Below are 13,919 nucleotides of genomic sequence, written 5' to 3'. Positions count from 1 at the left end.
TATATGGCATATAGTATGAATAATTTTCCACAAATATGTGCTATATTATTATTGCTTTTTAAAAATAATTAAATTATCCACAGACTGATTAATCTGCATCCAAGATTCCTGTTCTCAAGTATGTATAATACGAAATTAAGAATATGTATGTGTAGAATATATGCATTCTAATTCATATATATTCTAATTTATAACCCTTTCTATCTCCTAGAATATATTTAAGTGCTTTAAAAACCATGAGAGAGGCCTGGTGTGGTGGCTCATGCCAGTAATCTCAGAGCTTTGGGAGGCCTAGGAGAGGGTATTGCTTGAGCCCTAGAGTTCTAGACCAGCCTGGGACACACAGTGAGACCCCGTCTCTATAAAAAGTAAAAAAATTAGCCAGGCATGGTCATGTGCACCTGTAGTCCTAGCTACTTGGGTTGCTGAGGCGAGAAGATTGTCTGAGCCTAGGAGTTCAAGGCTGCAGTGAGCTATGATTGCACCACTGCACTCTAGCCTAGGCAACAGAGTGAAACCTTGTCTCAAAAACAAAAGCAAAATGAAACACCATGTTAGAATTATCTCTGGATTAAGATAAGCAGGAACCAATATACCAAGTTCTGCACTGTTTCAATCTCTTTAAAGCCAAATCATTAGAGACTGTGTGTCTCTCAGTTATCCTCTAATGGATTGTATTGTTTTATTTCTATTAGTCAATACCAGTGCAGGTGATTCTACCTTTGTATTCCTAATAGTTATCTTTTAAAAAATTGTGTTGGCATTTCAGTTTCTTGAATGACCCTACAAATTTTTCAGTTGTGGAGCAAAATGATCCCATCCTTATAAAAAGAGACTCGCTCACTGGGCTCTTTGATATGAACATTGTTTTTCACTAAACATGCCTGTGTATACATCCCCTGCACCTTACAAATACTTTTATGACATATTAAGTTCCTGATTACCTAAAAAATAGTATTTTCATGTACAAATTAAGAAAGAGTCACAATTTGCAAATGAGCTATTTTTTAGTAGCTTAACAGAACATCATAAATGATAAAACTATACTAAAAATCACAAGTATTTCTGTAAAGAACACTATTTTTCTATTGTTTTTCTTTCCTTTTTCTTTTTCAAGTTTTCTTAATGAGCAATTACAGATAAAATATTATGTTGCAAATAAACAAAAATAATCCAATGTTTCTTAACTTTATGCAGAACAGAAGAAAACTAAGTCTGAAGAAAAGACTAAAAAGGAAGTAAAAGGTGGGAAACAGGAGAAAGTGAAGCCAACAGCTGCAAAAGTAAAGGAAGTACAGAAACCACCATCTAAATCCAAGGAGAAGGAGGACAGAGAGACAGCAGCTGTGTCAAAGCATGAACAGAAAGGTAAACATTCAGAGCAGGAGGCTGCCAGAGGTTCTAAGAGAATGTTGGGCAAGAAGCAGATATAATGAAATTAAAAGTGGAAAAAGACTGAAATCAGACTGCAAAATAGGGGTAGAAGACTTATATAAGTAAAATATACCTAAAAGGAAATACAATACATTGGGAATTATATTTATTTATAAAAATACTAAAACGTGTTCACATATCTAAAGGTGGATTTTGAAGTATTTTTAAAAGGGGCATGGAGTTAGCAGCTGGAGTAAATGTTGAATTTTTGAGATGTGGGATTTCTATTGAGGTGGCATAAAGATCGTATGTGTCATACTTTTTGGAGAAAAGCTGTCCAGGGAAAATGACAGCAGTTCTTAAGGATTTTATTAAGGTTTGTCTGTTCAACTCATACAAATAAGTATCATGAAGACTATCCATACATTCCTGATGCTTCTGCAGGAGCACAAGATTTGGAATATATATCAAATTTTTAAATTTATTTAATTTAATAGGAAAAATGTTACAGAGAAAAGAACTTTGAAGATTCGTTGCCAGTTGTCATTTGTTAAATTTATGACTTTAGAAAGCTCTCAATCTGACTTATTGTGGCGCTCTTCAACAAGACTGATGTCAAACTTACATCCCCACTTTGAAGAAATATAGCACTTACATGGAGGAGGAATATAATCCTGAAATTCTTTATGGAATGGTGCTATGTAAATATAAGGGGGTGAAGTTTTAAGGGGGCAACTAAAGGCCTTATTGCACCACATCTCTGGCCCTTGTTGAATTTTTCCTTCCCTAAATCCACTCCTGACTCCAAGTTGCTACACAATCTCGAGACTTCCAAGTAGAATGTAGGGATCTAATCTGTAGGGACTATTCCTATAAATGATGCTTCTTGGGGGTGTTGCAAAATAAAAGTTTCCTTTACTCTGGTAGCACTTTTGAGTAATTTTATCTGAGCAATAAAAGCAAGGAATTGGTTTCTATGAGATTTTAGTTTAAAAAATCTTAAAACTTTATTACTGAGTAAGCTCTTTGGACAGAGAAACTGAAAATGATTTTTCCTTATTATAAGGTACAAGACAAGAAATTTGTAATCCACTCTTATATTTTTACTCACTCTTTGTATTTTTTTCTTCTGAATTCACAATATTTGTAAACTTTGATTCACAAGTGCTATTTATAAACTTTGATATACATGACAAAAGATAGATATTTTTAAAAAATATATTTTAAAAAGGAAAGAAAGAAGAGAAAAGGTTATTTTTACATTTTTTTCTTTTAGTGATTCACCAACCTTTTAAGTAATTTTCACTTATTTCAATGTAATATTTTAAAATGTGAGTGAAATTAAAACTTCAGAGCTCTAAAAGTTTTCTCCATTTTTCAAGATGATTGTATTACCTTAAAAATTAAAAATATTAAAATTATTACCTCTCAAAATTATGTCATTTATGACATAGTTTGAGTAGAAAAAACAATGTAGTCGACAAAGAGAAAATATTTTGAATGGAATATTTTATTGTGATAGAAAACAGAAAAATTAATCTTCCTATTATGTTTATTTAGATCCTAAAATACTTTCACTGTAGATTGCCTTGTCAAAAAGAAAATAATCACATAAAACCAGTGAAAAACATACCAAGTATATTCTAATTTTTACCCGTAAATACAGTATGTAAAAATTTATGCCAGTTATCTGTGGATGTCAAAATATTTATCTAGCAACTAGAAACATGAACACATTTTTGATGTTCACTTTTAGTGTCTTTGAATATTTGGGGCCATATTTTATTGATAAAGACATATCAGCAGAACACTTTTAAATAATATTTATTTTCCAGTTCACAAATAATGTATTTTATTTGTATTGATAATCTGATTTATTAAAGATAGCATTATTTACCATATCCATTTTCAATTTACTATTTTCATTTCTACACAAAGAGCTATTTATCTATTAAAAGGATATTGAAATATTATTTAGAGATTAAAAAAAAACATATGTTATTTTCTCAGCTAAATAAATGCATTTGCTAAAGCAAGTCTCCCTACTGAGAACAGCTACCATCAATTATATAAATGTATCATTAAGTTAGTAATCAAAATTTAACCTCTAATAGCTGGTAAAACACATAAATATGTTAATTTTTTTTTTTTACTAAGCAAAGATTTGAGAGCATTTTTTAAATAAAAACCTAATTACATTATGGTTTTAACTAAACAAGATAAATGAAGATGAAGTGTGTTTTTTTTTTAAACAGCTATTTGTGAGGTAGCTTTGAATTTGAGAGTCTTGTATTGATAACTCAATAAAATTGGTCAGTTACCTCTTTGGGCAAGAGAATATTTATTTGCTTAGCTTAAGTTAGACCTAGTAAGTTTGAGGCATTCTTTTCACATAGATTTCTAAATACTTCTTTTTAAATAAATAGAGCTTATAAGTCCTTTATATATTTGAAAACATTTTTATATGGGGCACAAACTTATTGGTAATTATTTAATTATATAGTATATGTGTAAATATATTCAATATGGTTACTCTTAACATTATGCGTAGAAACAATATTCCTGTATTTCTACTTAAAGCATTGGGAATAAGAGACATATGTATGTACCTGCCTACCATAAATTTTCTCACACACACTTATATATGACATAATCTCATTTTTAGGGATCAACCTAAATGTGTTTAAAGTAGAATAAGAAGGGTTGGCACAATCAGACACTGCTCCCCAGTTTTCTGATGGTCTCTGGCAAGTCTGTGAGGAAGGATAAAACAAATTTCCCAACTGCCACATACTTTGCTCATTCTTTCTTTCTTTTTTTCCGCTAATAACTATTTAACTATTTGCGGCAGGCAGAGAAAGTATAGCTAATGTCACTCTCCGTAGAGTACCAGACCACATGTGCCCCATCCTCATTACAGTTGTTTTTTTTTATTATTATCATTAAATATCCATTCTGTCGACATTCTACACCCAGAATGCATTTTCTCCCAGCTGCCACTCCACAGGGAGTGCTACCAAGGCAGCAGTTGAATGACATCCATCACTCTCCCTGAGGAACAAGAGGGGAGAAATGGACACCATGAGTTATACCTGGAAGGATGTTCATTTGGGGGCAAAAAAAAACTAGAAGTAGTGACTAAATATGAAATTATTTTATACAAATTATCTCATAACCATGAAAGTTAGACTGGCAGGACAATTTAGATTTTCATTACGAAAAGTTTCCTGCTATAATCTTGGGTTTAGAGAAACATTTCTATAAAATGAATCTTAAAATTAGGGAGGCTTGGTTTTGCTTTCTCCTTAGACTGGTGAAGACGACACAGTAGGAACTGCCCAACACCCACACCTACCTAGAATTTGTATGCATTGTGAAGATCAATACTGAGGACAGGTGAAAATGGGAACCCTAACTTAAAATATTTGAAAATCCCTAACTTAAATTATTTTAAAAGTATTCTTCTCATGCTTCTATTGATATGTTGGTGCCATTAGAATGCACTATCACAGCATTATTTACATATGACAGAAACTTCCTACGCATTGTAACCCAAATAATTTTCTAGATTAAAAAATATTCCTTGGGTTCATAAGGAATTTCCTTTTTCTAATTAGAAGCTCTTTAGCTTACTGGTGCATTAATTAAATGAATGATTTTTGGATCCAGGAAATAGTATAATAAACATAAGCATGGTACGGTTGTCCCTCAGTATCTGCAGGGGGATACCAGGATACTCTCAAATACCGAAATCCGCAAACACTAAAGCCTCTTATATAAAATGAAATAGTATTTGAATATAACCAATCCGCATTCTCCTGAAAACTTTAAATCATCTCTAGATTACTTATAATACCTAATGCAATATAAATGCTATGTAAATAATTGTTATACTGTATCGCTTAGAGAATAATGAAAAGAAAAAAATGTACATATCAGTACAGATGCTTACTGTAACTACGGTTTTGATCCAACCTGGAGATATGGAACCCAGGCATATGGAGGGGCAACCGTACTTTGGTGATAATTCAACATACGGGCTGAAAAGTTTCATTCACTGTCTCTTCTTTAACTGTCAGCATTCAGTTAAAGAAGAAACTCTGAAGTGTAAAGATTTTAGTTAATTTAGCACACTATTCAACATGGTATGTATATAATCATCCCATCACAACTTAGGGCAGAGAACAATGTTTCATTCTGGTGGGAGGTGGGGGGGTCATATTACAACTAGTCCCTGCATTCCAAATTTCCAATATATGTAAAAACAACCCCCCCCCTTTGCTGTCATGGGTGTCTATAGCACCACTAGTAATCATTGTGGAAAAAGAAAATTGAAGAATTTTAGATCAGTGATTTTGCAGTGGCAGTCTAATTAGACTCATCTGGGGAGCTTGTTAAAAATGCATATTTCTAGGGTCCAGATCCGTGGCATTTTAGTTTTCTGGATGATGAAGCCCAGAAATCTGTATTTTGACAAATTCCTTCTCTTTTTGGTGTTTAAGTTGACCTTTGAGAACTACTCTTGAATTATAAGAAGGACAAATCTAAAAAGAGTACAGTACTTAAGGTACCTAAATAAAGGAAAAAGACTGCCAATTTCAGAAAGCACACACTAATCCAATTTCAAGTTTTCCACTTAAGAGAAATGTATTTTTCTATCTTGCTTTGTCTAAAGAGCCAAATTACTCATTCCACAGTTTTGCTCAGAAAAACAGTCTTGTGTCTAGGAAAGAGAAAAATACCCTCTACCTTAACCTTACTTATCTCCAAACCGTAGGGCTCCTAGGTTCTGGGATCAGAAACTCCTGCTGTTATTGCCAGCACATCAAACAAAGAACAAACAGATTCATGGAGTAATCTGAGAACTAGCCTTCCTCCCATTCCCCATCTTTCCTGTGGGAAAATGTGTTCCAATTTCAACAACCAAATTACATGCAAATTTTTGAAACTTTATGAGTTTTGGGCTACCTGTATTTAGTTATTAATGTAAAGGATTATATTTTTACATCTATTGCAGTAACTATATTTATTTTATAAAGACCTGACAGAGCTTCATAGCAAAATGGATTACTCTAAAAATTCTGTTAATACTCTAAAAAGAATGAGGTTTACAAAAATCCTTAAATGTGTATTTACATGGTAACAAGTTTTGTTATTTTGTATGTTTGACATACATAATTGGAGCAATTAAGGATGTGTCATGTTGTATAAGTTCAATAAACTCTCTTGGTCCTAAAGCTGGCTTTGGATTTGGTGGATTAATACAATGCCTGTTTTAGGAATATTGAAATGTAAATCACTTTTGAACAAGATTCATTTCATAATATGCAAGCTTTAAAGAAGATATGATAAAACTTGTATAACAATTCATCAACTGAGATTTCAGTTGGATTGACCTCAGGAGAATCTTAAAATTGTGAGAATTTAAATTTCAGTACAATGTCTTTCATTTAGAAGGAAAATAGAAAACCCAACTACTGAAATCATTTTTGACCAAGTCTGCCCAAAATGTTTACATACTATATTTTTGGTTTTTGTTTTTACTTTTTCCATAGGCCATAGACTAATCAAGATCATAAGATGATCTTAGGAAGATTACTCAATTAATTAAACAATATTGTTAATATTTGGTGCTATTAGTCTGTTCTCACTGATTTACTCTTCCAATTAAAGAGCATTTCCATTCAGAGGATGTCTAGCAAGTTGCAAAGGGGTTAGCCCTCCTGCTGGCCTTTTCAAGAAAACATTCTGCAGCTCCACTTAGACAATTAGCAGAAGGGCTGGGAGTGAATATTTGGTAAAACATTCCAAATTGGAAACAATTTCCTCTTGTAAAACTTCTGTTTCATTATTGGGAGTCTGTGAAAGGACAAATGAGAAAAACTGCTTCAATATGATGACTTTTGTAATAAATTTGATGAAAAAGGTTTTGATTTTAAAAACAACCACTTTGGTATTACTTAAACTAGTGTGTTTCAATTTTTAAGGTCATTTTTGCATGGAATAAATGGAGCATTACATTTATTACATCTTTTTTTCCCTTCTGTGTCTTCATATGAGTGCACATTTTTCTTTCACAGAAGATATTGTTGTAAGCAAAATAGAACTGGGCAATTTTGAGTATTTGCTTTGTTAAACCATTTGTCCATAGAAAAATGAAAAGTGTTGATGACATTTTCTCATTGCTCTTTTTCTTTCTACTCTGTCAGATCAGTATGCATTCTGTCGATATATGATTGACATGTTTGTCCGTGGGGATTTAAAACCAGGTATTCCAAACAATTCTTGTGTTTGTCTGTTTTAATAGTCTTTGTTTCTAAGATTCTTGGCTTTTTATGTACTAAACAGTATTTTCATTTTTAAAAACTGCATAATGCATGTGTAGATCTAGAATAAAACCAATAAAAAAGCAGAAATAGTAACTGGCGTTAGGACATTTAATTTTACTTTCAATCACTGCATGGCCTATTGTAAATGAAGTCAGCTAGGAGCTAAAAGTGTGCTAATATCTTTATGTATAAAGAATGCTAATATCTTTAATAATATCTTGAAGTGAAGCAGTGAATCATCTTATTTTATTTCTGGTAAACTTAGAAGCAAAGACCTTTGACAGTGAAAGTTTTATCATTCTTTTCTTAGTAGTATACAAAATTCGTATGAATATCATCATATTTCAAATATTTAATTGTTTTTAAAAAAACTTTTAGATTTTTCTCACACGTGAACTTGGTTTAGCCACTTAAGAGAGAATTATTGATGCAGATAAACTTGAAGTCAAAACAATGGGAAGCATTTTGGAATTATACCTACTATCTCTCAAATCTTTAAGTGTTGCCCAGAATGTAATAAGGTATTTTTTACTAACATCTTAACTAAGAATGAGTGACTTGATGGCTTGTACTATGCCTTTTGCAGATACAAGCACTGACAGTACTATGCTCATGTTTGGGAAAATGTTTCTTAGAAGACAGTATTGTTAAGGAAGGAGCTAATTTACCTTAGAATATTTGAAACTGATCACTAAAACCAAACTATATTTTGTTTTCTTAAATATTTTTGTGGAAATCTTTCTAAAATGTATAATTATAATTCATGCATATATTGGCAAAAAGATGTATCTCATATCTAGGTGCTAGAAAATAAGATCGTAAGAACCTTGTCTGGAAAACTTAGTTAATACTAGTAATTTATTCCAGTTAATCTTCTTTTCTTCTCTTTCTTCTACATTTTTAGTGAGTTAGAAACTGAAATGAGGAGAAAATAGTCTATAAATTATGATAACTCACTTGGTAAAACTAATTACTGTTAACCTTTGTGTATAGCAATAGCAAAATCAGATGGAAACATTCAGAAAGGTGTGATATAGTGGAAAGAGAGGGCTTTGGACACAAACACAGGTGTATTTCTTTTTTTTTTTTTTTTTTTGAGACAGAGTCTCGCTCTGTTGCCTGGGCTAGAGTGAGTGTCATGACGTCAGCCTAGCTCACAGCAACCTCAAACTCCTGGGCTCAAGCGATCCTCCTGCCTCAGCCTCCCGAGTAGCTGGGACTACAGGCATGCGCCACCATGCCTGGCTAATTTTTTCTATATATAATTTTATTTGGCCAGATAATTTCTTTCTATTTTTAGTAGAGACGGGGTCTCGCTCTTGCTCAGGCTGGTCTCCAACTCCTGACCTCGAGCGATCCACCCGCCTCGGCCTCCCAGAGGGCTAGGATTACAGGCGTGAGCCACCGTGCCCAGTACAGGTGTATTTCTTGACTCCATCCTTTGCAAGCATTGGACCTTGAGTTCATTGAATTCCACCTCATTTTTAACATTCTTATATTTAGAATGGAAATCGCAGTAACACCCTTACATTGTTGACAAACCATCTAGTGGATACACAACAAAATGTTATTATCACTTCATTCTTTAATTCATTAATTTCACCAAAGTCTGTCTGGGTGAGTGTCCCACATGAAGGGAACTTTTCAATATTGACAAGACCTGGTCTGTGTACATATCATAAATTCAATTTTAGGTAAAAGGTTTGCTGACCCTTTTGTTCAGCTGTGGTGGTTTAAGAAAGTCATACTCTACACATACTTTTGCCTTTATAAGATTAACTGTTTACTTATACATGAGATCAATCTGTATTGCTGATAAATGTGAATTAAGAAATGTACTGATATGCATTATTTCCTTTATTTTCCATTAGTTTAAATATTTTACTATCTGAGGAAAATAACATGTTCTTTGTGCCACTGAAATGATTCATAGTAGGTACTAATTGATCATAAAATATAATTTCTAAGAAAATCACAGGATGTGTTGCAAAAGTCAGTGAGGGATGCTAGCAGTTTAACAGTCACAATACCAATCATTTGTTTCTGGAAGTCTAACAACAGATTAAAGTCAGAAGGAATGATAAAACTATCTCTACATGAGTTAAAGATGATTTTGCCAATAACCACACAGAAAGAGCCCTTCTAACAGCGTAAAAGCATATGTAAATATACAACCTCTGGGCTGAAGACTAGTACTGGTCCGTTGCCTGTTAAGAACCTGGCTTCAGAGCTCAACCTCCCCCCTCAACAGCACCCCCGCCCCACCCCTCCATCTGTGGAAAAATTGTCTCCCATGAAACCGGTCTCTGGTGCCAAAAACATTGGGGACTACTGCTCTAAAATGTCACAAGTTCAGTTCTACAACACTATTTACCATGCCAAGTCCTGAAAATAATTCCCAAGGTCTGTAAGATTAGATTTCTTAATAAATATCATTAAATAACTCACTAATTGCCTTCTTAATTTATTTCATCCACCTACTTTCATAATTTCGAAGTTTAAGGAATGAAAGAATATTTAGATCAGTATTTGTTGCCCAGGAGCTGGAAAGGAAGAAGGGAAGCATGTATGGTATGTCTGTTGTTTCATCTAACAAGCTATATGATGTTTTGTAAATGTATCAGAGGAAGGTTCAAGAATATTATCTTTGTCAGTGAGGCAATATATAAGATGGAGTGATAAAGCACTCAGTATGATTTGCATTTTTAAAAATAAGGAATGAGAAACACAGATTTAATCTGGGCATATTAATTTAGAGAAAATGCAAGTGATGAGACGTTGACTCTGACTGACAATTAGAGAATAAAACAATTCCTGCCAAGTTTATTGCTCTGTGTGTATCCACTATTTATAAAACATTTGTGCTTCCATCTGTTTCTGTTTGGGATTAGTAGAACACCTGTTATTGTTTAGCTAGAGTTCATTATTAATTATTGGTAATGAGTTTTTAAAACTACAATTCGATTTTTCCCTCTGGGATTCAGTATTTCCTTCGTAAAATTTTGTTACACCCTCAAAAGTAGCCAAAATTGTAGTTCTAATTTGAAAAAAACCTTGTTGATGAAATGTGCTGACACCATGACATAAGTCCGAAGTTTTACCTTTTTATCCCATCAAAAAAATTATTTCTAAGATATCCTGAAAATTTTTTTAGCTAAGATTTTTGTGAATATACTTGAAGATAAACTGTATCGCTCTATCTGATTCTCTGTAGTGAATAGTGACTATGCACTCTCTTATGGTCATTGATAATCCTCACCTCAGTTATATGGACCATCTTAATAAACTAATGTAAATTTTAAGGATCAGCTTATTTTGTTGTATCTAATTAAAATTATCCTGAATTGACTCACTCTATGTTAAGTTGAAACATGAAGAAAATTACATTTAAACCTAAGAAATGAATGCATGCTATCAAGGCTGGCCCTATGGGCAACTAGGGTTGACATATAGCTACATTTTGTAATTTTAGTGTTATTATGGATACTGAAGATCTCTCTTCTCCAGAAATACTTTTTCTGCTGCCCGTTAATGATATAACTTCACTATCAGATCTCTTGATTGTGTAGATGATCAATGCTATAGCATGTGTTGTGAGAAGCCCATATGCTGCCTTAGAGAAGAGAGAGAGACACAGAGAGAGAGAGAGAGACAGAGAGAGAGAGAGATTGATCCTGTCCTCTGGTAGCTGTCTTGAAACTGATTAACCCCCACTTTTTCTCTAGGGCGTAAAGTAATCTAGTTGTCATTTTCTTGTGAGAATACTATTAACATTGGTCAAGACAAACATTATTGCAACACTGAGACTCAATTTATAGTGTTGTGTTTTGTTACTTAGAAATTGCTAGTACAGATGATCAAGGTGAATTTCTTTAGCTTTATTTATCTTTATTAACCTTCCAGTAATTCCAATTTCCTTTTTAATATTTTGTATCTTAGCCCATTATTCTTAAGTGAGAGCTACACCACTAGATTCATTCATTTAGGTAGACTATTTAAAAGAAACATCATGATCTTGCTTGGCATTTTCATATTCTCTCTTCATCAGCTTCTACCTGGGGCTTAATAAATTGCATGAATTTCTGGGCAGAGTAAACCAATTTGAAAAAGAAACAAATTTCTATAAGTAAAAATCGCATGGCTCACAGACTTCCTTATATTCACTATAGATAAAGAAACCAATTTAAATGTCCAGTGTGAGGACCAGGGCTACTGTGCTTTTGGTTAGTAATTTTAATTTTTTTTTTTTTAGCTTTCATCTCTATAGCTATTATGATTAAAGCTTAATACAAGTTAAAGTTTGTCCCTTAGAAGTTATTTCACTATTAAAATTTCAGCTACTGTCTGACTTCCGCTTGAGCCAAGAATTTATGTCAAGGTAATTCATTCTACTTTTTGTGCCATTTATTTTCTTAAAATTGAGGGTACTAACGTATCCAAATCTTTTCTGATTATAATAAGGTATTCTTTGGCAGCATGTATTCCAATTCAATGGATTTTAAGTCCATAGGTAGAAAGAGCTTCAGGTATGAGTTAGTACTCTCATTTTATTAAGATCCTTTTCTTGACCTTTAGTGATGCTTAACTACATTTTTGTTTTGATCCTGCTTAGAAGAGGTCAAATGTAATTGCATTATAGTCACTGTTATTTAATGGTTTAATCTAATGTATTTCAGAGCTCACTGGCTATATTAGACAAGACTAGGTACAATTCAGCCTTGAGTTAGACCAAAAAAAATAAAACCTGCTCCAAGGTAGGCATAGTCCATGAAAATATATTCATTTTAATTCAAAACATCTAATTACCTTCACATAACATGGCTCTATGAGTTTCAATATTTACTCAGTAAGTATCTGTTGAATCCCCTCAGCAAGCTGATAGTCCAGAAAAGAGGTAAGACATGACATAAATAAGCGTATAAATAAGGACAACTTGGTAAGTATACAATAGAGACTGAGAAAATGTACATATTAATCTCAGCATATCAGGAATAAATAGTTATTTGTGTTTACCACCTGGGTCTTTAATTATTTTAAAAATATTTTAAATCATTTTACAAATAGTTTGCAGGAGCAAAAATAAAGGGATAGTAAAAATCTGATAAGAATTTAAACATAGTGAAATAAACATGATAAAAACATGTTTATATTATAGATTTCCCGGTTTTGAAGGTGTATATACTTAAAATGGAAAACGTCTTCAGAAAGAAACTAACTGCTCATCTACTCTCATCCATGAGCCTCCAGTGTGTCCATCTTGTAGATACAAATCCTGGATTTTGAACACATCGTTAATAGATTCTAGCATGTTATTTCTTCTGGTTTTTCTAGAACTTACATCATCAAAATACAATTCTTGAATTTTTAAAATATTTGATGGCTCATAATTTTACTGAAAAGAAAATGTTATCTTCTTTATAATGGCAAAACATTTTCATTTTTATATTGATAAATATTAATTAGAATGATAAATTCAATAATTTATAAAAAATTACCCATTGTCTATTTCCATCTGAAACCTGCCTTTATCTTTCTTCAGTGTTTGTGCACTTAAAAACCATAAATTTTGTCACATAGATTTCCTAATGAAAGAATAGCATGCTCTTTTACAAAAGAGGGTGGCCCAGGTTTTTGTCACAAAATATAGCGTAATAAAAACCTTCCTGTTCAAGGGCTAACTAGATGAGAATACAGTAGTTCCCCTTTGTCCATGGCTTTGCATTCTGAAGTTTGTTACTTGATGTCAACCATAGTGTGAAGATATTAAATGGAGTATTTCATAAATAAACAATTCATAAGTTTTAAATTGTGTGAGTACCATGATAACATCTCCTGCTGTCTAGCCAGGGATGTGAAACACACTGTATAAGGTACCTGCCCATTAGTCACTTATTATTAATAGCTGTCTTGGTTTTCAGATCAAAAAAGCATAGTATATATAGGGTTCGGTATTATCCGTAGTTTCAGGCATCCACTGGGGGTCTTGGAATGTATACTTCATGCATAAGGGGGTGTACTACTGTATTGTATTTACTTTTCATCCTTTGAAATATATTGTTCAGTCATTGATTCTTGAGCATGAGAAAATTCATTGTCATCTGAAGATTCATAGTCTGAGATTTCACTTGTATAATCAATTTCAATTTCGTCTAATCAGTGGAGTCTAGCCTACTGCTGTCTGTCTTTTTGCATTCATCTTCTGATTCATCTAATAAT

At 32.8% G+C, this 13,919-nt stretch overlaps 1 protein-coding gene and 1 long non-coding RNA gene across 2 annotated transcripts in view; one reads left to right on the top strand and one right to left on the bottom strand.

Moving 5' to 3' along the window:
- TRDN (triadin) overlaps window positions 1-13,919 on the top strand; it is a 333,314-nt gene that overhangs the window by 106,201 nt on the left and 213,194 nt on the right. Inside the window, exons 8-9 of the mRNA XM_045544289.1 lie at window positions 1,198-1,368; window positions 7,584-7,643. Of these exons, the coding sequence (XP_045400245.1) occupies window positions 1,198-1,368; window positions 7,584-7,643 (231 nt within the window). The remainder of the gene's footprint in view (window positions 1-1,197; window positions 1,369-7,583; window positions 7,644-13,919) is intronic.
- Window positions 1-13,919, bottom strand: part of LOC123633226 — a 49,980-nt gene that overhangs the window by 3,905 nt on the left and 32,156 nt on the right. The window lies entirely within an intron of this gene.

This window comes from Lemur catta, chromosome 2 (genome assembly GCF_020740605.2).
Source record: "Lemur catta isolate mLemCat1 chromosome 2, mLemCat1.pri, whole genome shotgun sequence".
In the NCBI taxonomy this organism is placed as follows: domain Eukaryota; kingdom Metazoa; phylum Chordata; class Mammalia; order Primates; family Lemuridae; genus Lemur; species Lemur catta.
This window is presented reverse-complemented; position numbering and strand designations above follow the sequence as displayed.